At 41.7% G+C, this 27,726-nt stretch overlaps 1 protein-coding gene across 1 annotated transcript in view; it reads right to left on the bottom strand.

The window, feature by feature from the left end:
* Window positions 1-27,456, bottom strand: part of LOC143029840 (fatty acid synthase-like) — a 36,031-nt gene extending 8,575 nt beyond the window's left edge. Inside the window, exons 1-30 of the mRNA XM_076192937.1 lie at window positions 27,239-27,456; window positions 17,190-17,245; window positions 16,883-17,051; window positions 16,535-16,687; window positions 16,244-16,417; window positions 14,169-14,376; window positions 13,807-14,038; window positions 13,480-13,620; window positions 12,765-12,860; window positions 11,543-11,902; window positions 11,200-11,448; window positions 10,587-10,776; window positions 10,249-10,478; window positions 9,784-9,910; window positions 9,306-9,483; window positions 8,955-9,053; window positions 7,098-7,254; window positions 6,204-6,365; window positions 5,867-6,104; window positions 5,563-5,750; window positions 4,885-5,031; window positions 4,283-4,441; window positions 3,412-3,711; window positions 3,098-3,300; window positions 2,608-2,968; window positions 2,113-2,289; window positions 1,810-1,989; window positions 1,497-1,695; window positions 1,204-1,384; window positions 143-389 (exon numbers count right to left, since the gene is read on the bottom strand). Of these exons, the coding sequence (XP_076049052.1) occupies window positions 143-389; window positions 1,204-1,384; window positions 1,497-1,695; window positions 1,810-1,989; window positions 2,113-2,289; window positions 2,608-2,968; window positions 3,098-3,300; window positions 3,412-3,711; window positions 4,283-4,441; window positions 4,885-5,031; window positions 5,563-5,750; window positions 5,867-6,104; window positions 6,204-6,365; window positions 7,098-7,254; window positions 8,955-9,053; window positions 9,306-9,483; window positions 9,784-9,910; window positions 10,249-10,478; window positions 10,587-10,776; window positions 11,200-11,448; window positions 11,543-11,902; window positions 12,765-12,860; window positions 13,480-13,620; window positions 13,807-14,038; window positions 14,169-14,376; window positions 16,244-16,417; window positions 16,535-16,687; window positions 16,883-17,051; window positions 17,190-17,240 (5,556 nt within the window). The 5' untranslated portion in view covers window positions 17,241-17,245; window positions 27,239-27,456. The remainder of the gene's footprint in view (window positions 1-142; window positions 390-1,203; window positions 1,385-1,496; window positions 1,696-1,809; window positions 1,990-2,112; window positions 2,290-2,607; window positions 2,969-3,097; window positions 3,301-3,411; window positions 3,712-4,282; window positions 4,442-4,884; window positions 5,032-5,562; window positions 5,751-5,866; window positions 6,105-6,203; window positions 6,366-7,097; window positions 7,255-8,954; window positions 9,054-9,305; window positions 9,484-9,783; window positions 9,911-10,248; window positions 10,479-10,586; window positions 10,777-11,199; window positions 11,449-11,542; window positions 11,903-12,764; window positions 12,861-13,479; window positions 13,621-13,806; window positions 14,039-14,168; window positions 14,377-16,243; window positions 16,418-16,534; window positions 16,688-16,882; window positions 17,052-17,189; window positions 17,246-27,238) is intronic.
* Between the last annotated feature and the right edge of the window lie 270 nt (window positions 27,457-27,726).

Raw genomic sequence — 27,726 nt, 5'->3', positions numbered from 1 at the left:
GTATCAATGGAATTTCTCAATTTCATAATAGTTTTAATCTTACAATGTCAGTGGCAGGTTCTATTTATTTGATCAATAAAAGAGCTGACAAAATATTTCTGAAGATATTTTCATCCTTATAATTTGTGGTACTTGTACTCACCTGATATCCAGTAGAGATTCCTTTCCTTGATGTCAGTACCAATTTCTTTGCACCTCTATGAATTAGCCAGTCACCTAGCTCTAGGCCAAGACCACCCAAACCCCCAGTAATTACATAAACAAGATCTGGGCGTGCATGGGTGCGGGGTACGGCAGGGATGCTAAATGAAGACAGGGAATCTTTCTGTTGTTCTTCTGACCGAACCTCAAGAAGTACTTTACCAATATGTTTTCCACTTGCCATGAACCTGAAGTGAAAGCAACATTTAACTGTAACGAGTCTCACAATTTTCAAGGAGAGTCTGCCATTCTGTTGTGTCTTTCCCACTGCTCAAGTGTTTATTTAGCTATGCGAGTGTTTGTGGCTGCTGTTTCACATATGTGGATTTTATGCATTTGTTTTTTGGCTACCTCTTGTAAGGGGGGAAAAGTCATTGGTATATATATATGCATGTATACACAGACAGACCAAGGATATAGACATATATATATTGTTGTAGAGAGATTACATAGATAGGTAAGAGATAAAGAGTGATAGAGACAGCAAGCAAGTGAGCAAGACAGAGAATATAGAGAAAGGACAGAAAAGGAGAGCTTATATAAATAACTTACAGCAAGAGGATATAGAGATATATTTAAAGATATACATAGATAAATAGATATATATAGATGTAGAGATGTACATGGAGATAAGTGTCTTTCTACACTGCTTCTGACCCAGGGCAGTGGGCAGGATGCAGGGACCCATCATCCATGAGGAGCTAAGATGAGAGGATGGAAAAAGGGTGATTGAGGGAGTGGAGAAAAAGCTCTTGGTGTATGGACAGACAAATGTAGAGAAACACAGATGTTGAGATATACAAAGATGTAGAGAGATTTATATATAGAAGTAGAGAATATAGATATAGATTTACATAGACAAAGAAAAAGTGAAAGACAGTGAGAAAGTGAGAGAAGGTGAGGAAGTAAGAATGCATGAAATTGAGAGAAGGCAAGAAAGTGAGAGCATGCAAGAAAGTAGAAAGAAATATTGAAAGAATGAAAAATTGTTCACATACACACCTGAAGGCATCCTCAACTTGACTCCTGGTAAAAACAGTGTCTGGGAGAGGAACAACTTCACCCTTCACAATGCCATCCTCCAAGAGGTGATGAAGACGCTTTTGAACTTTAGGTGAAGCATCAAAGAGAGCATCCAGGAGGATTCCATGGAAGGTTACATTCTTAAGGAACACAGCCATTCCTAGTTAAAGAGATTTAAATTGTTAGGTTGTACATCAGAAATATGTCAAAGTCTGAACATTTGTATGGTATCTATTTGTTTTGGTAACTCCTCCCCATTATCTGACACTCACCAAGTGGAGTGTTCTTTGACAAGTCAGCTTTTCCGATCTCTAAAAAGTGACCATGTTCTTTCAGACATCTGACTGAAGCTTGAAGAAGCTCCCCAGCTAAGGAGTTTAGGACAATGTCAACACCCTTTCCTCCTGTTCGTTTGAGCACATCGAATTCAAAACTGCTGTCGCGTGAATTAGCAAAATTCCAGTCTGTTAGCTGTAAAGATACAAGATTTTAAGTGTAATCTGTACAAGAAGGATACCTACATAGATTTTTACAAGAAAAAAGTAACATTTTTATTTCAATACAAATATGAAATGTACAACTTACTTGAGGAAATCTTTTCTTTAGGAACTCCCTCTTTTTTTCACTACCAACAGTGGTGAAAACTGTACATCCCCGGGCTAGTGCAATGCTAATTGCTGCTTGTCCAACTCCTCCAGACCCAGAGTGAATAAGAACACTGTCTCCTTCTTCTAATGCACCTCTAACAACCAAGGCATAGTAAGCCTGGAAGAGGTAATACAACTGTTAATTATAGTTGCACGAAATATATATATATATGCATACATACATATACACAACACTAAAAACAAACCTCGATTCAACCGAGAAATTTTTTAATTAAGTTACCGTTGCATAAACAACTGGAACTGTTGCAGCCTGACGCAGAGACCAATGGCTTGGTACTGTCCATGTGAAAGCTGGATGACCATACACATGGGTTGCTAGGCCCCGGCAGGGTACAAGGCCCATTACACGTCTACCCAGTTTTGTTACTCCAGCAAATTCCAAACCCAGAATACAATCCTTTAAAAAAAAGGAAAAGAAAAAAAAAATGATCATAACCTACACATCAGTTTACAAGAAAAACATCTTAGTATATACATACATATACCAAGGCTTTTTCCCCCTTTATAGGGAGGTAGCCAAAAAGGAAAAGGCATAAAATCATTCCCACCCATTCCATCCCTGAATACACTCCACACCCCTCCACCCTCCCTCTTATCTTATCACCTCCTGGATGACGGGTCATCCCTGCACCTTGTCCACTGCCCTGGGTCAGAAGCAGTGTCGCAAGACATCTCAAAATATCTCAGTAGCAGATGAAAAGACCAAAAAGCTTACCTGAGCTGCAAGATCTCCAGGTAATGCATCAGGTGGAAGGTTACCAGTGGCTAACATAACATCACGGAAGTTCAAAGGAGCATAGGAAACGTGACACTCCAAATCGTCTATTCTTTTGTCATCTTCCTTCAAAACTGGATTCTCATACCATTGCAGTGAACTCAGGTCACCTCTTGTACCCACATTGAGGAGAGCAGACTGTGTTGGCTGGGGTTGGATGGGGGGTAGTAAGCAATGTCTGTACGATCCCCACATACCATTGAACCACACATTAATGGCAAGATCATGAAGAGTTCGTTCATTCCAGAGTGAGGAGTTAGATTCAGAGAGGTCCAATGTTCCAGTCATGTCAAAGATGCATCTGTAGTGCACAAACATGTTTAGGCATCAGTACCTAATCAGTATTGCCCAGATCATTACTCAAATTCATACACGAACAAAAAAAATGTATAACATTGTTCACTTTCACTCCAAATTAATGTTTACAAACCTGAGCCGTTCACCACCAGGTTCTCTTCTTAAACAGTTGACAAGCCCCAGCAATCCCCCTGATGGGTCTGAAGATACAAGCCATAGCTTTGAACCTTTAGGATCCTCAGGTGTCAACATCTTTGATTTGAGTTCTTCCACCCATGTAAAGGTCCTACATTTCTCATCAACAAAGATCAGGTCCCTTTTCACTCCATTACTAGCCTGAAGGACAAGAAATTTCTAAATAATGTAGACTAAACTGGGATATATCCCTTTAATAAAATCATATCTTCAGAGTCAGGAGAGAGAGAGAAAAAAAAAAGCTCAACTTGCCTTTTTCCATAAACCAAATCCAAATTCTGGTGCCTTTGCTACTTGAACCATATCACAAGACTTTAGCTTTTTAGCTTCATCCACCTCATTCTTTGAGATGAGCAATACCCAAGTCTTATCTTCATTCTTTAAGAATTCTAATAGAGTTTCTTCAACATGTTCCACTATGAGAAGACTAGGAGGCTGTGACAAACTATTTGCTAGGTTTTCTTCTTTGGTTACAGCTATACCCAAATTCTCCAAGTTTTCTAGACTGACTGAATCCTGCATAATTTCATCACTGAACACTGTATAATCCATCTGCAAAATAACAATTAGTACACTTACTCTCCTATATTTTTTCATAAGTACATACCTAACAATTATTTAATTAAGTAATTTTCATAATTACATAAAGACTAGTGAAAGAGGTGTGTAAGACACGTGGAAGGAGTGAACATGACAATACGACCAAAGACAAGATGGATGGATGGGGTAAAAGAGGGGCATTGGGAAAGAGGGGAATGTGTCAAGAAAGGAAGGGAGAAGACAGATAGGGGTGAGTGGAGAATGGTTGTGTATGGATGATGCTGTGATGCATGGAAAGGAGTGGGTTGGGGATGGGTGAGGGAAGGTGTGTGAAAGATATTTTGACGCAGCCCAAAGGGAGCACCAACAGTAATAACAGGACCCACCAAATCCACCCATACAGGACACCTATATGGAGAAACCAAAATCCTCTCAATAGAACATCACAAAAATTAAAGGAACATGCACACACACACACCCAGGGGCACACTGGCACCCACCCACAGGTGTGCACACACAGGCAAACACTTGTATTTATTTCATGCAGAGAATTAAGAAGTTTTACAATGTTTTGATAAAATACCTGAACAAGTGGTTGTGTGGCCATAGCTGAATGGATAGCAGATGGGATGAAAGAAGCCACATCTGACAATACATGATTTATTTTGAGTCTCCTCACAGTCATGTTTTCTAATACAAGATCCAGAAAATAGTAGAGACCAGTCTCTGGCGATTCACAGTTCTAAAAGAAAAATTAAATACATACAAATAAATATATAGATAACTAAATGTGGTGTTAATGATACTAAGACAAAAGTATGGAGCTTTATTCATAACCAGACATTTTGACCCTTTGAGACTTCTTCAGTTGACTCGAGAAGGTCCAACAGTCTGAAACGTCTGGTTCTGAATAAAGCTTCTTATTCTAGCTTTAGCATTTTATTGCAATTTAATCTCCATATTTTGTCAATCTATATGTAAAAGACTGAAAATGTACACATACATGTATATGTACATGTCTATGTGTATGTGAATGTGTATGTGAATGTGTATGCAAATATATATGCAAATGTGTATGTAAATGTGTATCCATTTGTACATACATAAATACATACAGTAATCGAGATTAATCATGAACTAAAATGGAAAGAAATATATTACAATTTTAAAGCATGGGTACATCACCTGTTGCTGTAAGAAGTATGGCACAAAGCTCTGCTTCTCAAGAGTAACTTTGTCCTGGGGTAGCTTCCTTGGGGCATGGGTGGCTTTTAGTCCAGACATGGCTACACCCCCTCCTACAGTCACGCCAACATCAGGGTTGTTGGCAGCCTGTATGGTAATTGAGAATTGTTGCAATTATTATTTAATCTTCTGACCACAAGATAAAATCAGATGATTGAATTCCAGAATGGAGAAATTAATCACTTTGGTATGATGATGCCTACATAGGCATCATGAGGCATGAGTGGGTACACAAGGATGCCGGCATGGGCATCTTGATTTTACAATTTTTTTTGTAGTTGTACACAAGTTACCCCAGCAATTTGTGAACTGGTTTGATCACATTTTCTGTGCTTATTATTACTCAGTAAAAGAACAAGTAATACAGCAGTGACTTTATATTTCATTATGCTAGTAGTGTGACAAATCTTACATGTGGCAGCCAATGCGGCATACGAGAATTTAACTTGTACTGAAATGGTTAAAGACCTACTATTGGTCTGCAAAACTACTTAATACTTTATGGTTTCAACACTGCATGACTTTCAACATTGACTTTATTTTTTTTTTATAATAAACACTAGTTTTATTCCTCCATGGGCCAGCCCTAAACTAAAACAAATACCTAGAAATACTAACCAAAACAGCCTGAATGTTATCCTCTTGCTTTAGATTTTCCTGAAGATGTGCAGGGTCAACAGTAAAGCTACGAATTCGAGTGGGAAGGCGCAAGGCACGATGACCCACGGCTCCAAGCAACGAGAACTGCAGTATGGTGTCAAGGTAAGACACCCAGTTACCATGCCATTGTATTTTGCCACACAAACCTGGTACAGATACAGTTGGGTTAGTATACAACTTCAGGTCAAATCTGTTTTGTCAATGAGAAGTGATCCACAGTTTAAGATTTTATATTTCATACTTTATCTCTCTTTGCTCCTACCTTTATTATTAGCACTGAGGATGCCCTTAAATACTCCTTGGTACTGATAACCTCTCAGTCGTAGTTCTCTATAGACATCTTGCTGGTTCAAGTCAATGTTCACTTCATCCTCTAGTTCATCATCTGTGATATGACAATTCTGGGTTGCAAGATTCTTGCGAGTCATTACTACAGCCGGACTCTGCTCAGCTCCAAGTTGCACTCTACCTGAGGCAGCAACTGTTTCACCAACAGTCACCTGCAATTGTTATTTAACCAAAATTAAGTAAGGCTCATCATACGTTCTCCACATTCCAAAATAATTGATATACAGTTCCAGTTTTGACATAGGTCTTACCTCAAAGTCTCCAGAAAGTAATAACAGTCTAACAGATAACACAACAGAAGATCCAGGTGGGGGTAGAAGTGTAGCTTGATGCAAAGCAACATTGCTGAAGGTGACAGGTGTATCTTCATATGAAACTCCTTTCAAGCGACACAAGGCACGCCATGCCAGCACCTGAAAAAATTACTTTTCAATACATTTTGCAATATTTCAACATATCCAACTATACCTCATGTATTATAACCTCCCCCTCTTTCTATATATCAAGGGTTTTTTCCCCTTTATATGGGAGGTAGCCATTCCACTCCCATCCACCATTCTTTGTTCACTCTTATCTTAGCTCCTTGTGGATGAGGGGTCATCCCTATCTCCTGTCCATTGCCCAGGTCATAAACAATGCAGCTGACATAGAATTTCCACAGCAGGGCTGCTTCACTCACACAACCATCTCCCCCATCCTCTCCCCTCACGTAGAAAATAGAGACTGGGAGAAATCCATTTGAGCTACTTCAATATATCATCCATACTCAACTATCCTCCACTCACCCCTATCCCCTGCCTTCTCCCTTTCTTGTTCAATAGACATTCTCCTCTTGCTCAAAGCCCCTTTCACTCCATCCATCCATCTCATTGTTGGTCGCCCCCCCTCCCCACCAAGTTCACTTCATCCACCTCTTTCCACACCTTTTACTAATCTTTCTTCACTCATTCTTTCCATGTGTCCAAAACATCCCAATTATTTTTCATCAACCCTATATGTCATCTCCCTTTCCATTCCCTCTCTCCTCCTCACCTCATTTCTCACCCTTCCAACCCTGTAACCCCTACCACACTTCTCAAACACTTCATCTCAAACAAATCTCCTCTTTCTAACAAGTGTAAAAATCACTTTACTATTAGACTTACCATATAACCTGTAGCAGGGAAAATTACCCTTCCGTCAATAGTATGTCCTTCCAAGAACTTGTATTCATCAGAACCAAGGTCAACCTCAACAGTGTATTCTGATGATGATGGTGATGTGGTGAATGTTGCAACATCCCATTCAACACTGTGGTCCCATCTGGAGAGGTAATACCAAAAGAGAAAAATGTATATACATATATTACTAGTTAATGCAGATCATAATTTTCATTTTCATGCATGGTGGTAGTAGTATCTGCAAGCAAATGTTCTTATTATCTCATAGGCCCAAGAGAAACAGGGGACACTTTTCAATGCAGAAATTTGGGGCAACAAATGACTGAGCAAGGTTTTTAGTTTTGGAATTAAAACTACACCAACTCCCATCTTCCAAGACCAATAATGGATACCTGCTTGTGGTGGCCTTACAAGACAATTATCTCTCTGCCTCTTGTATTCAATTCTTATTCTTATCAACATCCTTATTTTGATCAGGTTAGTTGGGCTGGACTCCAAGTCTCGAGACTGGACCCAACATAAACTATTTTTCTTCCACTTTTTCACATAACTAGTGTTGACAAGAAACTGTTCCCCCCCTCTCCTTATTCTCCTCCTCCATATAATGCAATAAAAGTAGACTAACTATTGGGCTGTGCTGTAGATCTAAGCTCCACTACCAAGCAGTCTTTCACCTATGTAATTATTGTACTGGTCAGTGACACTGGTCTGCAGTTCAATAGTTTTTTTACTTCCTCCTTTACAAATGGGTACTATATTAGATCTTTTCCAGTTTTGTGGTACCATCCTTTCCTTTAATGAAAGGATATGAATCAAGAGAGACAAAGTAAATAAATAGATGAAAAAAAAATCCAGACCAATAAAACTTCATACAATATCACGAGTATCTACAAACCACCCTCCACATCAGTACCACAAGGCTACATGCCCTAATTACAACCTCTTAACAGTCTTAACAAACAACAGTGGCAGGTAACCTAAATGCACACTACAGAATATAGCTACACAAACATCAGACCAAAGAGGAAACAAAAGGCTAGAACATCTCCAACCTGTACATGAACTCTGCAAATACCCCAATAAACAACTGCCAACACAACCAGCATTCCAAGACATTGTGCTTACCTAATCATAGTATACAGGAGAGAATATACAGTATGCACATAGTATCTTCTTTAATGTTCTTACCTTTGAATTTATTTACATTTCCAGATTGGACTCCATCTGAGCCAGTGTTTTTCTTTTTTATAACCCAGGGCACTAGCACTTTTTGGTTAATTTTGTAAAACAGTTTCTGTGATCTGAATACAACAATCAAGTTCACCTTAATCTTTGTTCCTTTAATGATGGCAGTGCTAACATTTCCTCAGTTTATCTGCATGGCTGGGGACCATTTTAATCAATGCTCTACCTCAAGGCATAGGAGTTATAGCCACAGTACTCTGAACTATAATTTCGGAATATAAATAGCTATTTTGTAAATACTAGTGACAAAACTAGACTTTTGTTGGTAATAGGGCACTTGTTTTTTCATGCAGTCAAATACTTTATATTCACTTTTTTGTATCCTACATGGGGGGGTAGCCAAAAAGAAAAAGGCATAGAAACCACTCCCACCCATTCCATTTCCTATATATTCCACTCCCCTCCACCCTCCCTCCCATCTTGTATCCACCTTTCTTTAATGTGTACAGCCCTATGAACAGCCACTTATTCCCCATACTAAGCCCATGACTTTACCTATTACCAACAGATCAGACAAAAGGATATTGACAGTTTTCAGTGCTACAGAGTTGCTACAAAGGGGAAAGCAAGGCTATGAAATCAATAACCAACACTTACGAGACAAGGTTTGAAAGTGTAGGTGTGTGAGAAGGCACTGGTAGATTTACATTTGGATACAGAGATCGAAGGCGGGGTTGTAAGCCATTCATATACAACCTGAAATAGAGAAAATTTTGTTATGGATTTAACAAAAGTCTTATAAATGGCTTTGGTTTTATTTTATTTATTATCTTGTTTTATTTTTTTCATCAATGTAATAAGGGTGAACTAACCACCCACTACTGATAGGCTATCTAGACCCTAAAGTAAAATGATAGGGAGAACCAACTTCAGCATCCTTCTTACAAATTAACAGTGCACATGACCAATGAAGAATGTGTAATTACTTACAATTTCAAGGATACCTACTTGCCAATTGACTGAAGGAAAAAGCCAAGAGATGAAGGAGCTTCTTTTCTAACCAGAGGTATGGAGGCCTGTGCATGTGGCAAAGCACGGCGAAGAATACCTTGCAGCAACCCATGAGGAGCAATTTCCACAACTACAGCACCCTTTGGAACTTTCTCAAGGGCATTGGCAAACAGCACTGAAAAAATATAAAATTTTAAATGCAGGTTTTCAATAAGAATAGTATTGCTGTATCCAAATGCTTGAAAATTGCCTCATGAAATTCAAATCTTTCATGTGAATGGTGGACAGGCTGAAAATCATCTTGCAAATGTTACAAGTATCATATTCAGCACACAATATACTTAACATTTTCACACAAAACATTATTAATGTAGCCTCAAATCAGATTTATGAAACATGATAAAAAAAAAATTTGCATTACTGTATATTGACAACAGTGTTATGCTGGGAAAAATATTAATTCAATTGTACTCACCAGGTGACAACAGGTTGTTGACCAAATAGGTTGGAGTTGCAGCAGCAGCTAGTGATGTATTCCAACTTTTTTCTGGGACAGAGGAACTGATCCATCTTGCAGATCTTGTTTTTGGGCAGGGGATCAACTGCAGCACAAAATCAATTCATAGTACAGGAGTTATAGACATACTTTAATGCTAAAATCAATTCACATGTGTGCATACATGCAAGCATGTATGCTCCTTAACTCAAATGTTTATGTTTAAAATTGCAGGAAGAAGTTAGCAGATCTTGTGTTCAGTCCAGATACAGTGCCATCCCTTTGCAGTTGCACATCCACATGAAGGCAAGGGTGTCTGGTTCTGATAATCGGTAACAGGTACAAGATTTTTCCCAACATCAGCCTCAGAATCCCCCAATTGCAGATAACCATTATTAGTTACAGCTAGAAATCATTAATACAGTGAATTAGCTGGATGCTTACCTTCTTTAATTCTTGCAAGAGCTTTGGAGCTGCAGCCTGTAGAGAAGGATGGTGGAATGCCACACCTTCAGATTTTACTGATCTACAGAAAACTCCCTTCTCTTCTAGTTCTTCCTGAAGTTTCTGCATGGGTTCAACTGGTCCAGAGATGGTGACGGAATCAACAGCATTGTTGCAGGCCACAATGATGCCATCTTTGCAGTATGGCTCTGCTTCCTCCATACTTAGCCCTGCATAATTATCAAAACAGTTTGAGAAAAATGTTGGGAGTTAAGGGAGAGACAACCAATATGACAAGTTGTCATACTCACTAAGCAGCAATAATCGTGAAAACTCACCAACAGCAGCCATAGCCCCAGGGGGTAGATTTGCTTCACTAACTGCCTTTCCACGCCAGAAAGCTGCTAACACCGTCTGTTCTGCTGTTAAGCTTCCATCACCATAAGCACATCCTAGTTCCCCAACACTGTGGCCAATCATTCCAGAAGGCACAATTCCTATTGACTGGAGTACCTCTGTCAACCCCACCTAAAACATAATTAGGACATCAGTAAAACCAGCTCCAACCATCACGATCACATGACCCCTTTAGTTATATGCCTAAGTACCTAAAGTGTGTACAGACTCCATTGGACCACATACTTATAAAACTGAACCCTATAGATTGTCAGAAACATACGAGTAGTTTAATATAAAATCTACTCTGTGAGAGTTAATATGGACAATTAAAAATGAAGTAGTCATGACAGTCAATCTTAATGTTGTGGACACTGGACCATCAACAATTAGTCAACTTACAATTCTTTAAGACTTGTACTTTGTTGTATGCAAGAATATTTGAACCCTTCCTTATATATGCCCTTCTATATACAATTTACTTGAAAATTAACACTAATTTGTCACCAAGTGTAAAGGTATTTTCATGAACTTAGCAAAAGTTGTAACATTTACCTGTACAGCTGCAATGGCTACAAATGATTTAGTTGTAGAAGCACAGGCTTTGGGGTCGGAGCTTGTAATGACATCAATAAGGTTAATTCCATAAGGAGAGAGGGCAACATTACATTTCTCAATGACACGGGAAAATGTGGGAATGGCCATTAGTTCTTTGCCACAAGCCACCCACTGGCTACCCATACCAGTGTAAATAAACCATACAGGTGGCACTGTGTCATCTCCTGTGTTAGGAACACTCTGAACCTGAAAAATCAAAATGCAAAACGTCACATTATCACATTAGAAATATAGTACAGGTAGACCCATGTCACAAGTGTAACTACTAAAAAATTCAAACCTGGGGTTCAGAATCTTCATCCACAAAGACAAAACCACGGTATAGATGGGAGAGGATAGGTCTTTCATTGATATGGTCAAGCAATGTGAAGGCACCATCTTGGCCAGTCAACTTGCGTATTCCTTCCAAGGACTTTACAAGTGATTCTTCAGTTCTTCCTGATGCTACTACTAGTCGAGGCAAGGTTGAAATACAATTTGCTTCATTTGATTTTGGTGGAGTGGGTGGAGGAGTGACAGGTTCACCATGTAGGGAAATGTCATCAGGTGAGCGGAGGAGTACATGTACATTTGCTCCACCAAAGCCGAAACTATTAATGGCAGCATATCCTCCTGACCATGACATGTTCTTATTCACAACCTGCAACAAAATTGCATGACAAGGTCAGGCTATCATGCCTATGCAAACCTGTAAAAATTCCAATTTTAAAGTTTTCAAATTTGCAATCTAAACCTCAGCCTAATCAACAAATCAGGTAATAGGGCAACAGAATCATACAGTGACTCACAACTTGGACAAGAACTCTTACTAATTAAAGGAAGGTAAAGTGTGAGAGGATTGGAAAAGGGTTAATGTGGTACCATTAACCCCTTCACTCCGGGCCAAAATCTCGCGGGCAGCATTAGCTGCCAGATGTGCGATGTTGAGTCATAATACTCGCATTATAAAAAATAAAGTTACCGTTGTATTGCTCGTTCTCTTTCACCCTTGAATTTTGATAACCATAGAAAATGTGATGAAGCCAGTTTACAGAGTATGGGGGGGCATGCAGGTACAACTACAATATATAAAATCAAGACACCGACATGAGCATCCTCATGATACCTACGTAGGCGTCATCGTATCGAAGGGGTTAATGGAGGAAGTAAGGTGAAACCAATGAACAACAGACCAATGTCACTGACCAAAATGATAGCAAAGTATTTTTCAAAGCTCAGTCACCTCTTAGAAAAGGTTTATACAATTCCTCCTAATGGACAACTTTCCGAGTCAAGATATTTAATGTATGCCCTTGCTATGAACTTGCTTGCTGCCAAGCAGGACTTGAACTGCCTCCATTCCTGACCTGCACCACAGGTAGCAATGATCTAACCCATAGACAATAAATTTGGTTTTCTAACTATGCAGTCAATACCCCACTATGGGGATCAATTTCCCAACTATTCAATGAAAGTAAATATTTCCATTAATATAATCATTAATCTGACCACTCTGCACATACCTTTATGGTGCCATCATGCAGAACTGGTATATTTGGGTTAGGAACACGGAAGTGTAGATTGCCTGGAATCTCTCTCCTCTGCATTGCCAGCAACACCTGTGGTCAACAATACTCTTTTGATAAGTTCCATATTTTATGTTAATCTCTCCACAAGAAGAAATGAGAGCTGAATAAAAGAATACTAGCTGGTAAGGCACCTGGGTTAGACAGGTGTGATGTGGAGTGCAATGAGAAGAATATAGTGGACTGGCTAGTGAGGTTGATTAAAATGTGCCTAAGGGAGGGGAACTTTCCTGAAGATGGGGGAAGTGCATGTATTGTTACACTACATAAAGGAAAAGGGAACATTAATATAGTAGCTATAGAGGTATTAGTCTGAAAAGTAGTTGGTAAGGTATATGGGAGTGTTAAGAGGATTAGGATGGGAATAGATGGAATAACTCGGGAAGAAGTGTGGATTTTATAAAGAAATAAGGTGTGTAGTCAAAATTTCTATAGTAAAGCTGGCATGCAAGAAGTTGTGATAATAAATAAGGATTTTTTTCTGGGCTTTTAAAGATTATGAGAAGGTATTGTGGAGCGATATATATATATATATATATATATAATATATATATATATATATATATATATATATATAAGCAATGTGTGTACATATATGTACATATATATTTACCCAACTGTAATTAATGCATGCTTTATGTATATTGCTCACCTTAACAATTGAACATAGTCCAGATGCAGGTTCGGAATGACCCATATTGGACTTGACAGATCCAAGCAGAAGAGGTGATGAAGTAGATCTGTCTTTACAGAGCACTGCAGCTAAAGCACCCAATTCCTGAGGGTCTCCGGCCTGAAACAGATCAGGTCAATACAAGAATGAACACTTGCACACAAGTTTTTATTTATTCATTTATTTATTTATCATTATGATTTTTTTTTCACATCCATCCTAGATAAGGACCAAAAGGTCTCCTGTCAGCATGCCCCACCTTTGTAATCCTTTATAATCAAAACTGGCAACTATAATCAGTTTTACCTTTGTTCCTGTGCCATGTGCTTCCACATACGATACATGTGCTGGATGTATTCCTGAGTTATTGTATACTTCCTGTAGCAATTCCTTTTGCACAGCACCAGAGGGGAAAGTTACACCCTCAGTCTTGTACCCGTCTGTGTTGGTACGAGCATGAACCACTTGTGCATACACACGATTAGCTTCTTGAGCCTTTTGTAGGAATACCACAACTACAGCTTCACTTCTCACGTACCTGGAATGATGATGAAAGTGTTGTATATCTTCAAGCCTACATTAATCTACTCCTTAATCCATAATATAATCCATTTTTAATTCCTCTCATACCCACCATGGGCAATACACACAAACCACAAAGTCCTTACCCATTTCCACTCTCGTCAAAAGCCTTGCATTTGCCATCATGTGCTAGCATACCCAAATTGTCAAATTGCATTGAGGACTGCGGTTTCAATGTCAAATGAGCTCCTGCTACTACAGCTGCTTCAATTTCTCCTAAGGATATAGCTGACCAAGCATTTTGAAGTGCAACCATAGAGGAAGAGCATGCTGTATCTACTGCATAACTTGGACCTAAAGTGGTACAAAATTCATAGTTTATTTTTTAACAAGATAACTGTTGCGACACATTTTACATCAAATGATTATTAAATCAAAGATGTAATAAATATAATTTTGCTTGAAGGAGGAATGAGGAGAGAGAGAACAGGGAGACAGGGAGGGATTTAATTTCATGACATATCCTAGCTATAAGATCTAAAATTCACCAACAGCTCTTTGCCATTTGTATTAGAGCTTGCGTTAGGATTAGAAATGGAGAGTGAATGGTTTGAGGTAAAGGTGGGACTTCATCAGGGGTGTGTTATGTCGCCCTGGCTGTTCAATCTTTACATGGATGGGGTGGTGCGAGAGGTGAATGCATGGGTAGTGGGTCTGGGGTTGGAGATGATTAAAGAAAATGGAGAAAAGTGGGAGGTGAGCCAGCTGTTGTTTGCTGACAACACTGCACTTGTAGTAGGATCAGAGGAGGGATTGAGGAAGTTAGTGACAGAATATGAGAAGGTGTGTGAAAGAAGGAAGCTGAAGATAAATGTGGTCAAAAGTAAGGTGATGAAATGTACAAGGGGAGAGAGTGACAGTAGGCTGGAAGTGAGCATTAAGGGTGAGAAACTGGAGGAAGTGGATAGTTTCAGATACTTGGGTGCGAATGCGACGGGAAAGGGAGGAGTGGGGGTGGAGGTAGAATGTAGATTGAGAGAAGCGAGTAAATGCCTTGGTGGATTAAAAAGTGTAATGAGAAATAGACATTTGGGAATGGATGCGAAGAGGAGGTTATATGAAGGAGTGATTGTGCCAACAGCAATGTACAGGGCAGAAACATGGAACATGAGAGAGGAAGAGAGAAGTTTGAATGTGTGAGATGAAATGTCTGAGAAGTATGATAGGAGTTACTAGGCTAGATAGAGTGAGAAATGAGGAGGTGAGGAGGAGAACAGGGGTGGAAAGGGAGTTGGGAGATAGGGTTGATGAAAGAGTATTAGGATGGTTTGGACACATGGAAAGAATGAGTGAAGAAAGATTAGTAAAAGAAGTGTGGAAGGCAGAGGTGGAAGGAGTGAATATGAGGGGACGTCCTAGGATGAGATGGATGGATGGGGTGAAAGGGGCATTACAAAAGAGAGGAATGTCTGTAGAGGAAGGACGGGAGAGGATAGAAGATAGGGGTGAATGGAGAAGGGTTGTGTAGAGATGAGGCTGTGATGCATGAGGGGAGTGGGTGGGGGATGGGGGGTGAGGAAGTATGCATGAGAAAAAAAATTGATGCAGCCCAAAGGGATTTCTCCCAGTCTTCTCCTTTCCTGCATGAGGGGACGGAGAGGGGGGGGTCGCTGAATTTATGAAGCAGCCTTGCCGTGGATGTGCTGTGTCTTGCGACACTGCTTCTGACCCAGGGCAGTGGACAGGATGCAGGGGTGACCCGTCATCCAGGATGTGCCAAGATACGAGGGAGGGAGGAGGGTGGAGGAGTGTGGAATATATGGGAAATGAAATGGGTGGGAGTGATTTCTATGCCTTTTTCTTTTTGGCTACCCCCCTGTGTAAGGGGGAAAAAGCCTTGGTATATGTACGTATGTATTAAATCTTCATCTCCAATATCTTTACCCTGTCCCCTTATCTCCTGTTTCACTTCATCTCCAATATCTTTACCCTATCCCCTTATCTCCTGTTTCACCCTAAGTCGTTTCTCTTTAAGAAATTGAAAATATTTCAACTATGATCAAATTCATGCCTTTAAACATGTTGCCTACATTTGCAATTTCATGCATCAACCAAAGCAGTTGAACTATCTGAATATCACTTCAAATCTACTTCTATCAACTAACACTAAAAACAGTTGTCCAATGCAAACTCAAATTATACACCAGGCATTCACACTTACCTTTGAAGTCGAATGCAAAAGAAATCCTGTTGGCAAACATTGCTCGACAACAGCCTGTCAGTCCATACCCAGAGATGTTGTCAGCATCCTGTGTCTGTAAATCCTCAGTTTCACTGTTGCTTACACCTACATAAACACCTACACGTCTTCCACGCAACTCCTGTGGGTTCACACCTGTTTGGAAAAATAATATCAATAGATCTAAATTTTCTAATAAAAAACACAGCCAACACTATATATTTACAAATAAGAAAGGTTACATCAGATCTGGTTGAATTTACAAGAATTTACCTGCATCTATGATAGCCTCATAGGTGAGTTCCTGGAGAATACGCAGTTGTGGGTCCATGTAGTGTGCCTGGCGGGGTGACACATTAAAGAAAGAAGCATCAAAGTGTCGTAGATCTGGTATTTTACCATTCCGAGTTGGAAGACCATGCACACCTGTATGAAAAGTAAAGAATAAGATCTGAAGCATTGCTAATTCATTTATCTATTTATATATTCATCTATTTATTCTTATCTTTATCATTATCATTCTTTTTTCAAAGGTCCTAGGTTCATGGTCCAAGTAAACATACACAACATATATTAGTTACTCTTGAAGATCTAGAAAGCTAAAATACTGCTAATACTAACCAGGTTGCCAACGTCTGCCATCCTCTGTGACCATGTCTACACCCCCATATAGATTTTCAGCAAATTCTTCAATCGATGAGGATTCTGGGAAGCGTCCTGACATGCCACTGACCACCACAGTTTCAAGTGGCCGTCTTGGGCATGTGGTGGGTAAGAGGGAGGCACCCATCTGAAGAAACATCTCATGAAAGCAACCTCAGAGTTCCAATGTTAAAAGAATACTTAATGTAACAATATGGATGAACATTACATTATTCAAATTAATTCATAGTAACTGTAAATACTGTCAAAAACAAACTGTTCTTACTGAAGTAGAGTCATGTCGTACAACAGGTACAACTTCTGTGTATGCAGGCATGTTTTCTGGAAGAAAAAGCAAGATTGTAATACAGTAATAGTGAATTACTTACATTTCTACATACTCTTCTAATTATATACATTAGCCCTTTTGTTTTTTCACCGAGTCTAAAACAATATACATGTATATCTACTTTATATTATATATATATATATATATATATATATATATTATATATATATATATATATATATATATATATATACACACACACAAGCTATCCAATGATACAAGAACTGCATCTATGAAATTGGCAAACTATTTCATATTTACCCATTTGCCCTTAAAAAAGATCAGTATGAAAATCTGTACACACCTGCAAACATTTTTATGCTTTCACCTGCTCCCAGCACAGACAAAACTTTGGCAAGTTTTGAGGTTAGGTGTTGTGCCATTCTCCACTACAGCCCCCCTCCAAAAAACGCCGATTAAAAATCTTTTCCGACATTCCTATTACCTTGCAGTACTTATTTATGGGGTTCAAAATACTCAATGATAGGAGTTATCCAATAATATAAACAAGAACTGCATATGACAGATTTGCATTCTTTCCTCATGCCCAGTCAGTGTGGACACTTTAGTCAGCTTTCAACACTGCCACCTGCTACATGGCAACATGCAGACTTGCATGAGGCGCACCATGGACCCCGCTTAAGCCTCTGAAGTTGGCAATGAATGAATAAATAGAGTTTAAATTTAACAACATTGTATGGTTTCAGGGTTTGGTGGACTAACCTGTCCTGGGCTTAAAGGACAGGTTTGGATATGGGTGGTCATTTGTAGGCCCAGATTCACCTACGACGTTTTTACTGCATTTTTTCTTTTGTACGTCTTTTTTCTTGCGACACTGCTTCTGACCCAGGGCAGTGACAAGGTGCAGGGATGACCCGTCATTCAGGAGGTGCTAAGATAAGAGGGAGGGTGGAGGGGTGTGGAGTGTATTCAGGGATGGGATGGGTGGGAATGATTTTATGCCTTTTTCTTTTTGGCTAACCCCCTTGTAAGGAGTAAAAAGCCTTGGTATATGTATGTACGTCTTTTTTTACGTTCTCTGTGGTAAAATCCTTCCTTCCACACACTCGAACCCATCGCTGACATTTTCAAAGTACAAACGAGTCATGTAGAAAAGTTAAGTCAGTTTCTGTCAAAACGGCTTATAAACGTGGAAAATTCACAATTTTTCGCGTAGTGAGGGTTACAGATTAGTTTGTCCGCAAGGGATTTTCCCGCGCTATAACATATGACGTCATATCAAAGTTTGTTTATATTTTTTTAGGAACAGTGCGGATCGCTAATCTTAGCAATCCCAACCGTTTCGATCTTCCTTAATTAATTAAACATTGCCTCTAATCTCCGACTTCATCATTGCGGTATAATGTTTTTCTCAAAGACAGCGCTGGTTTTAAGTGACGTAATACAGCACTGTACTTTCAGAAGAAACGAAACCAATCATTTCATTGAGCACACCTCGTTGCCTAAGAATCCCCAGACTTAAAATGTACAATCAACTGAAAAACTGGCGAGATATGAACGGCTGTCGAGTTTCAGTCTGTGCTCTGTGAGAAAGCTAGCGACAGAGGTATTGGCTTGTTTGGCGCCCCTCACTCCTTAGCGAACCTGTTCTTGGAACTTCCTTTGCTAATACGAAAATACAACTTACACAAACACATTTTATCATTGACTTCATGCAAAGATGGCGCGCCGTATGCAGCCCACATGTTCGCGTTACGGCTGAGCTATCAGTAACCTGGGTTACTGATAGCTTTGTAATATGACGACTAATTGCAAACTTCCTATAATAGCGAGTTACTTTTTGCGCAATTTCCTGTTCCAAAACAAGAAGTTTCGAGCTCGATACATCAATAGAATTTTTTTTAGAGAGCATTTTGCTGCATATTTTTATAAGCACCATTTTTACTTCAACTTGGAAACTTGTATATAGAACTTTCATAATCCTTCCACCAATTGATTGCAACAAGTCTCGATGTCTGTTCAGATTTTTTTTATGGGCGCTCTGTGCCTGCCTTTCCCATCTTCAGCCCGTCAAATATAGACCAGCCCAGATCGGCAATTACATTTTTGATACAGTAAATATACTAATAAATAGTAATCCAAAACAAATTGGGTTACACGGGCTTCCACGTGCCCATTTGGATATGTCTTCTTTTCCTCCCTCTGTTCTAATTGTTTGAGCACACTGCAGTCATCGGTTAAACAATCCACATATTCTGCTTGCACTTCGCTTCCACCAGTGATTTAGGCTTTGGGTGCTAGGTGCATATTAAAGAAAGGCTGAATGTATGATTTATGCTCGGAAATCGAAATAAACTTCTCCATTACCACCGAGTTTAAACATGCAAAATAAAAAACTAAAATTAATAAGTAGACATACGGCATAACCATATATACCCACCCAGCCCCCTTTCCATCAATGATCTCTCACCCAAGCCGTGCCCATCGGCTCAATCATAACCGTTATTAATTCCTGCCCGTTGGGGTTGTGCTGTATCGTCCAGCTGCAACCTGGCCGGGGACAACACGCCACTATCGCGCGTGCGACCACCTGACTGCAGAGCCTCTCCACACCAAGTTGGCTAAAGAGCTCGTTGTACATTTTAACAATTGGCGTCAAGGTTACGTACCGGTGCCAACCAGTAACGGTTGCTGTGCAAACTGTTAGTGTTATTCTCCCTATTGTTCCAAACATGGTCGTAATTCTTGGCTTTCAATACTTTACGCTATCACAGGAAGAGGAACATAGGCTACTACCCGTTGCACGTCTCCATAAATTGACTTCTTCAATGTTGGAGAATAGGCGAAATGAAATGAAATGAAATGGACGTGAAAACTGGAGAGAATTGCATCATAGCTCGTGGAAAGCTTAGTGTAACAAATAATCACTTACATAAACGTGAACAAATAAGACCAAATAAACTACCAAACAAAACTAAAAACGACCAAACATGCACAAGCACGCGCGCGCGCAAACACTCAACGGCACAGTGGTAGCTATCGCAACCGCGGCCACAGCGGTACGAGTTCGAATCCCGCCCAGAGCTGAAATAATTTCAGTATATCTGCGCTGCGAGTCGCTACTCCAACTCTCGTGGGTGGGGAGTTGTGTGTGTGTGTGTGTGCGCGCGCGTGTAAGGTCACAGCATTACCCATAGATCGGTCATATATCAGCTCTCTTTCGGGAGGGAAATAGCTGTCGATCACGAGTCAAAGACCATGGTGAATCACACGCACACACATATGCAAACGCGCACACATAACAAATGTGGAAAAGAGGGGAGAGAGGGAAATGAGGCAAGAAATAAAATAGTTTAATCCTTTCGCTGCGGTGATTCCATATCGTCTCTTTCGGCACTTAGAACAGACAGTCGTAAAATGCAACGGAAATTAATGTACTTTACGATCCTGTGGCGAACATTTACACGAATTTCGAATTGCCACGTAGAAGCATTTTCATTTTCTCTCGTATCCATTTTTAACAGAAAATGGTTAAGGCAGGACTATTAATAGTCGAACTCATGCACACTAATTGTATATTGCTAAGTTTCCTTAATTAAGACTGGGGGAAAACATTTCCCAATCATCATTTCACATACCAACTTTGCTCAACAAAATAATCACTAATGACACTACGGAACCCAGCTCACACACCTAAGCTCTGATGTCAACTGATCAGCGGGAACTGAACTCGAGACTTCCCGGTTCTGGGATAAAAAGGGAAAAAGTTGCCCACCAACACTCCTTCCTCTCTACCACTCCCACCTTAACACAATATTCGCGCGCCTCCACAATTACCCCAAACCTTTCCACCGCAATACACATCAAAACTTCAGCTAAACTGACCCCTTCGTCCATTTTTCAAACCCAGAAGTATTTTGTAGTTAATAATATCTTTTGCCCAAGCATTTCAAACGCACAGGAAAAGATTATCTTCCGAGCCAGCCTAAGACTTTATTTATTTTGCATATCTTCATAACCACTTTCATCCTACTCCGACACACCCTTAGGCTCGCTGGTTCTTTCCATTCCAACCGGTGCCACACCCTCCTCCTCCATTCCCAACTCTGCCACACCCTCCACTCCACTCCACTTCCTCCATTTCAACTAAAACCGTCTTCTTTCCCAGCTAGACATATTCACAAACTCCGATGCATGCACGCAAGTACGTATGCATATATGCATGCAAGTACAGGATGTATGCATATATGCATGCAAGTACAGGATGTATGTATATATGCATACAAGTAAAGGATGTATGCATATATGCATGCAAGTACAGGATGTATGCATATATGCATGCAAGTACAGGATGTATGCATATATGCATGCAAGTACAGTATGTATGCATATATGCATGCACGCCAGTACATATGCATATATGCATGCACGCCAGTACATATGCATATATGCATGCACGCCAGTACATATGCATATATGCATGCACGCCAGTACATATGCATATATGCATGCACGCCAGTGCATATGCATATATGCATGCACGCCAGTACGTATGCATATATGCATGCACGCCAGTACGTATGCATATATGCATGCACGCCAGTACGTATGCATATATGCATGCACGCCAGTACATATGCATATATGCATGCACGCCACAACGTATGCATATATACATGCGCGCCAGTACATATACATATATGCATGCACGCCAGTACGTATGCATATATGCATGCACGCCAGTACGTATGCATATATGCATGCACGCCAGTACGTATGTATATATGCATGCACGCCAGTACGTATGCATATATACATGCACGCCAGTACATATGCATATATGCATGCACGCCAGTACGTATGCATATATGCATGCACGCCAGTACGTATGCATATATGCATGCACGCCAGTAAGTATGCATATATGCATGCACGCCAGTAAGTATGCATATATGCATGCACGCCAGTACGTATGTATATATCCACGCAAGTACATGTGCATGCATGTATTCACGTATGCATGTATTCATGTATGCATGCACCTGTGCATGTGTTTATACATGCATAATATATATATATATATATATATATATATATATATATATATATATATATATGTGTGTGTGTGTGTGTGTGTGTGTGTGTGTGATTCACCAGTCTTCGATCACGTGTTTGACTCGTGATAGACAGCTATTACCCTCCCAGATGAGAGCTCAGAGCTCATATGACCGATCTATGGGTACTGTTGTGACCTTACATGCGCGCACACCCAACTCCCCGCCCACGAGTGTGTGTGTGTGTGTGTGTTGTGTGTGTGTGTACGTATGCATATTCTCCTTTTTTCAAACCATACAGTCCACGTTTTTAAGTACCGAAAAAGTATCAGTGCTGATATTGCACACAAGTACATATTAACGTAAGCAGATCTTCCTGTAATTAAAATCACACGTGTTTATCGAATCTGCATCAAATTTCGGACGACCTGCTTCAAGAGTGCAACAGGCAATGTGGAAACAAATTTTCACCAGACGACTTTTGCCATCACTGGAGAAACTGGGTTTGGACGTGTTCACACGCTGCTAATCCAATTTTTCTGTGGTTCCTCTCGTGTATGCCAACTGAATTTGCACGTCTATCTTAATCACTTCCAGCTGCAAGCAGTGCGCTAAGCGCAGGCTCCTCCTCACCTTTCCTATTTGGTTGAAGTGCCTGACGCGAGCAAACAGGGCTCACGTTTGCGGAGAGGATGTTAAAGAAAACCCTGTTCCCTCTTTATACTTTTCGGCATATCTATCAACAAGTGATCTACGTGTTACTTAACTTTCATTGCGCCAAAGAAGCGGACACCTATCGGCACTCAAGGCTAGCATGCTACTTACTTTTGCTAATTTCTTTCAGTATAAACTACTTCTGTTACAGTATTCTAGATTTCCGTAAGAACATAAACAAGTTTCCTAAAATTTGAACAAGTTTAACTTCATAGTTCGTCATTCAGCTTCTCACTACACGACGCAAGAGAAATTTGACATTTGGAAATTTGAAAAACAAAAGATCGTGACCAAAGTCGTTTCTACTCAAACTAAGTACCAAAAGCAAGTAGCATGCTAGCGAGAAAAGACTAGTGTTCCGACAGTTTTAAAGCGCTTGCAAAACTCTACAAGCCCCATTTTTGATAAATTCAGTTTACACCTACCTCTCGAAGATAAATCTAATTTTGCAGCCAAGTAATATTATCACTGGTGTACCTAGTCTTGAACACAAGAGTGCGTTGAAGTCTGCAGTTTTGTGGAAAGTATGCCACAGGACACTAAGGAGGCACAGATGATCATTTAGCATCAGTCCTAAATGGGCTGGGGAGAGGGTGGATGCTGGATCTATATGTAAACATACCACATAACCCCTACTCTTTCTACCCATAATCTACTGTTAGCGAGCAAGAATGCATCTGATATAGCATTAGGTTTACCGACAATACTGAATACAACGCTACCCACCACGTGCTCACATACTGAGCATCTGGCCATACTATGATATAACACACATCTCGTCCCACGAGGGAGTGAACCGAGTATGCTATTAGAATTCCTTCATATAGAGTTGCGAAAAACCTCCGCAGAATGGCCACAAAATTGCGGTGTCCGGAATTATCGCAACTCGAAGAATCACAAGAGCAAACATTAAGCACGAGCGAAAATTATTTGGCCACAAAAAGGCTACCTGGATCTTTTATCGTATCTCGTCCAATGGGATGGATAACAGAAACCGAAAGCACCCTTCACGCCTCCAACTTTCCATCCCGGGATGGATGGTGGGCTTTCTTCGCCCCCAGAGAAATGGCAAGCGCCCCTCGCCCCATCAGACGAGAAATGCCAAGCGCCCCTCGCCCCATCAGACGAGAAATGCCAAGCGCCCCTCGCCCCATCAGACGAGAAATGGCAAGCGCCCCTCACCCCATCAGAGGAGAAATGACAAGCGCTCCTCGCCCCATCAGAGGAAAAATGACAAGCTCCCCTCGCCCCATCAGACGAGAAATGCCAAGCGCCCCTCGCCCCATCAGACGAGAAATGCCAAGCGCCCCTCGCCCCATCAGACGAGAAATGCCAAGCGCCCCTCGCCCCATCAGACGAGAAATGCCAAGCGCCCCTCGCCCCATCAGACGAGAAATGGCAAGCGCCCCTCACCCCATCAGAGGAGAAATGACAAGCGCTCCTCGCCCCATCAGAGGAAAAATGACAAGCTCCCCTCGCCCCATCAGACGAGAAATGGCAAGCGCCCCTCGCCTCATCAGACGAGAAATGCCAAGCGCCCCTCACTCCATCAGAGGAGAAATGACAAGCGCCCCTCGCCCCATCAGATGAAAAATGCCAAGCGCCCCTCGCCCCATCAGATGAAAAATGCCAAGCGCCCCTCGCCCCATCAGATGAAAAATGCCAAGCGCCCCTCGCCCCATCAGATGAAAAATGCCAAGCGCCCCTCGCCCCATCAGATGAGAAATTCCAGGCGCCCTCGCCCCATCAGAAGAGATATGATAAGCGCCCCTCGCCCCATCAGAAGAGATATGGCAAGCGCCCCTCGCCCCATTAGAGGAGATATGGCAAGCGCCCCTCGCCCCATCAGAGGAGATATGGCAAGCGCCCCTCGCCCCATCAGAAGGGATATGGCAAGCGCCCCTCGCCCCATCAGAAGAGATATGGCAAGCGCCTCTCTCCCCATCAGAATAGATATGGCAAGTGCCTCTCGCCCCATCAGAAGAGATATGGCAAGCGCCCCTCGCCCCATAAGAAGAGATATGGCAAGCGCCCCTCGCCCCAACAGAGGAGATATGGCAAGCGCCCCTCGCCCCAACAGAGGAGATATGGCAAGCGCCCCTCGCCCCAACAGATACGATATGGCAAGCGCCCTGCGCCTCATCATGGGAAAGCGTGAAGAAATTCATCCACTTGGTGATGGAAAGATACTCACCCCCCAGTTAATAGAAGGAACGCGCTGCTCGCCCACCGGGGCACGGAAGAAACGCGCTACTCGCCCACCGAGGCATGGAAGGAACGCACTACTCGCCCACCGGGGCACGGAAGGAACTCGCTACTCGCCCACCGGGGTACGGAAGGAACCCGCTACTCGCCCACCGGGACAGGGAAGGAACCCGCTACTCGCCCACCGGGGTACGGAAGGAACGCGCTACTCGCTCACCGGGGTACGGAAGGAACGCGCTACTCTCCCGAGTGGAGGTGGGAACTTTCCTCACACCCTACGAGGGAGCTGGACAACAACGCATTACTTCCTTATATATGGAGGGCTCGAGGAGATGCTCCTCCCACTATGAAGGTGACCCCTCTCCCTACATTACTGAATGGGGAATTGCTCTTCCCCCATCCCACTGAAGACGGGATCAGTACTTCTTCCCTATTGAAGGACAAATGGCACTCCTCCACCTCCTACCCCTCTTAGTGAGGGATGGGAATGGTGCTCCTTCCCATCCCCACAGAAGGACAAGAACGTCGCTCCTCCCCCCCCCCCCACAAGGACAAGAACGGTGCTCCTCCCCTTTCTCTACTGAAGGACGAGAACGGCAATCCTCCCCTCCCCCCCTCCTACTAAGGGACGGGAACGGCGCTCCCCCCCCCTCCTACTGGGAGACAAGAACAGTGCTCCTCGCCCTATGGAGGTGGTCCTCACCGTATGAATAGATAGGAGCCGGGAACTGCTTCCAACTTACAACATCCGAAGAAGTTTTGACGAGCTACTAACTTCACCCAAGGCGGATGGAGTTGTTACATACCACCTGGCCTAACCTATGGAGGGAGGGGGTTGATGCATGCCACTCGCAATACCTCAGGAGGGAGAGGAATGTCTGCGCCATTCGCCCCACCCACGGGAGAGCAGTGTCTCGCCCCACCCAACTGGTAGAAACTAGATACTACACCCAATCGGAGATCGGTTGGCATACTACTCACCCCATCTGTTGCACCACTACCCCAGGTTGGATGACACGCTACTCATTGCCCCCCTCCCGATGACGTGCCTCTCGCCTCACCCGATTGGAATGATGCACCTCTTCCGCTATTGGTCGACTTACTTCCCACCGGGTGGCAAGTCACTTTCCCACCAGGCTTAACAATTCACGTTTTCGATCTATATCGCGTACGATTCTCACTCTATAAACTGCCTCCCCTCTCCGTATTGTGATGCGTCTTACCAGGTGTATCGACCTGCCACTGATGGCTTAGCTGCAAATTCTCGTATGCTTGCGAAAATGCGGGTCGGCACGAGACCACAAACCGCGTCGACTATTATAGACCGTATGCTCAGAGGATATACCGCCGTTATTTGCATTGGAGGGTGGTTTCAGATCCCACATATTCGTTTGAATTATCCATATCCACCTGCAGATAACCTAGTATGTTTTACACATTACATAAGGAACCTGGAAACTTATAGAAATGCATTTTGCAAACCAACTAGCCAAAGCTGACCTATGGCAAGACAGAACAGCAACTGTCGGTGTACCGCCGATAGCCGAACGTTGCAAACCTCCGCACAGTTACCGGTAAACATTCAGCTGTCACCATCTGTATGTGAACACTTCGGATTTATGTCACTAAAGATCGTCGATTGCTCTAGCATTACTACACATGCGAGCCACCACTCGAACTTAATAACTAACTACACCATCATATGTATTTGTAAGTTACTGCGTCTATGCATTGCCGATCTACACTGCATATCTTCAAACGTTGCATCTTTGCCTGAAAGTCGGTGATCGATATTTCACCAGTGGTTCCTATTTAGTTACTTTTGCAAATGCACTTAACACGTCACTACAATTGGTAGATTCACAATGCAGACGCACATCTACTTTTATGAGTGCAGATTCTAGAAAATAAAAATACCAAAAATGACTGTTTCCAGGGGATATAATACTTACTGGTACTATGACCTCGTAATGTTCACTTCTACATTATAACTTAGCGAAGTCGACACTAGTACTATTTAGATTACACCAATTAGCATGAAAATAATCTTACCTTCGGTTGTTATTTCCTCACGATGAATTTCACTAGAGTTGTGCTGGAGTTCAAATATATTGTACGTTCCTTTAACGGCTTTATGTCCTATTTTAGTTTGCCATACTCCACGTTTAACCGACACACACTATCGCAACCTTAGCGCAACAACCAATGAAGCTGAGTGGCTGTCACAATGGCCGAGATGGGTTTTATGTAGAGGAAACAGGTCTGGTTCCAACGGCGAGTGTTCCAGCCAGTCTTACGATGTAAGACCATATGGTATGAGCCAATCAACTTCGCGTCTGCTCATGACGTCATAGCACGCCACAGTTTTATCCAACCAGCTCTCAAGCTTTGCTCACGTCATTCAGCGCGTCATTCCAATGTCTGGTTGCGTGCTGTGTTCGACCGCTCCCCAGTCCCCAGTCTTCAACGCACTTTTTGCATTTCACCCTAGGGATGCCACGTATTGCGATTGTGTATGAATTAGTTCTGAGACTGCCCGT

The sequence above is a fragment of the Oratosquilla oratoria genome, chromosome 11, assembly GCF_046742065.1.
Source record: "Oratosquilla oratoria isolate Oo_2021 chromosome 11, ASM4674206v1, whole genome shotgun sequence".
NCBI lineage: Eukaryota > Metazoa > Arthropoda > Malacostraca > Stomatopoda > Squillidae > Oratosquilla > Oratosquilla oratoria.
Note: the sequence above shows the minus strand (reverse complement) of the source record. Positions and strands in the feature narration are given on the sequence as shown.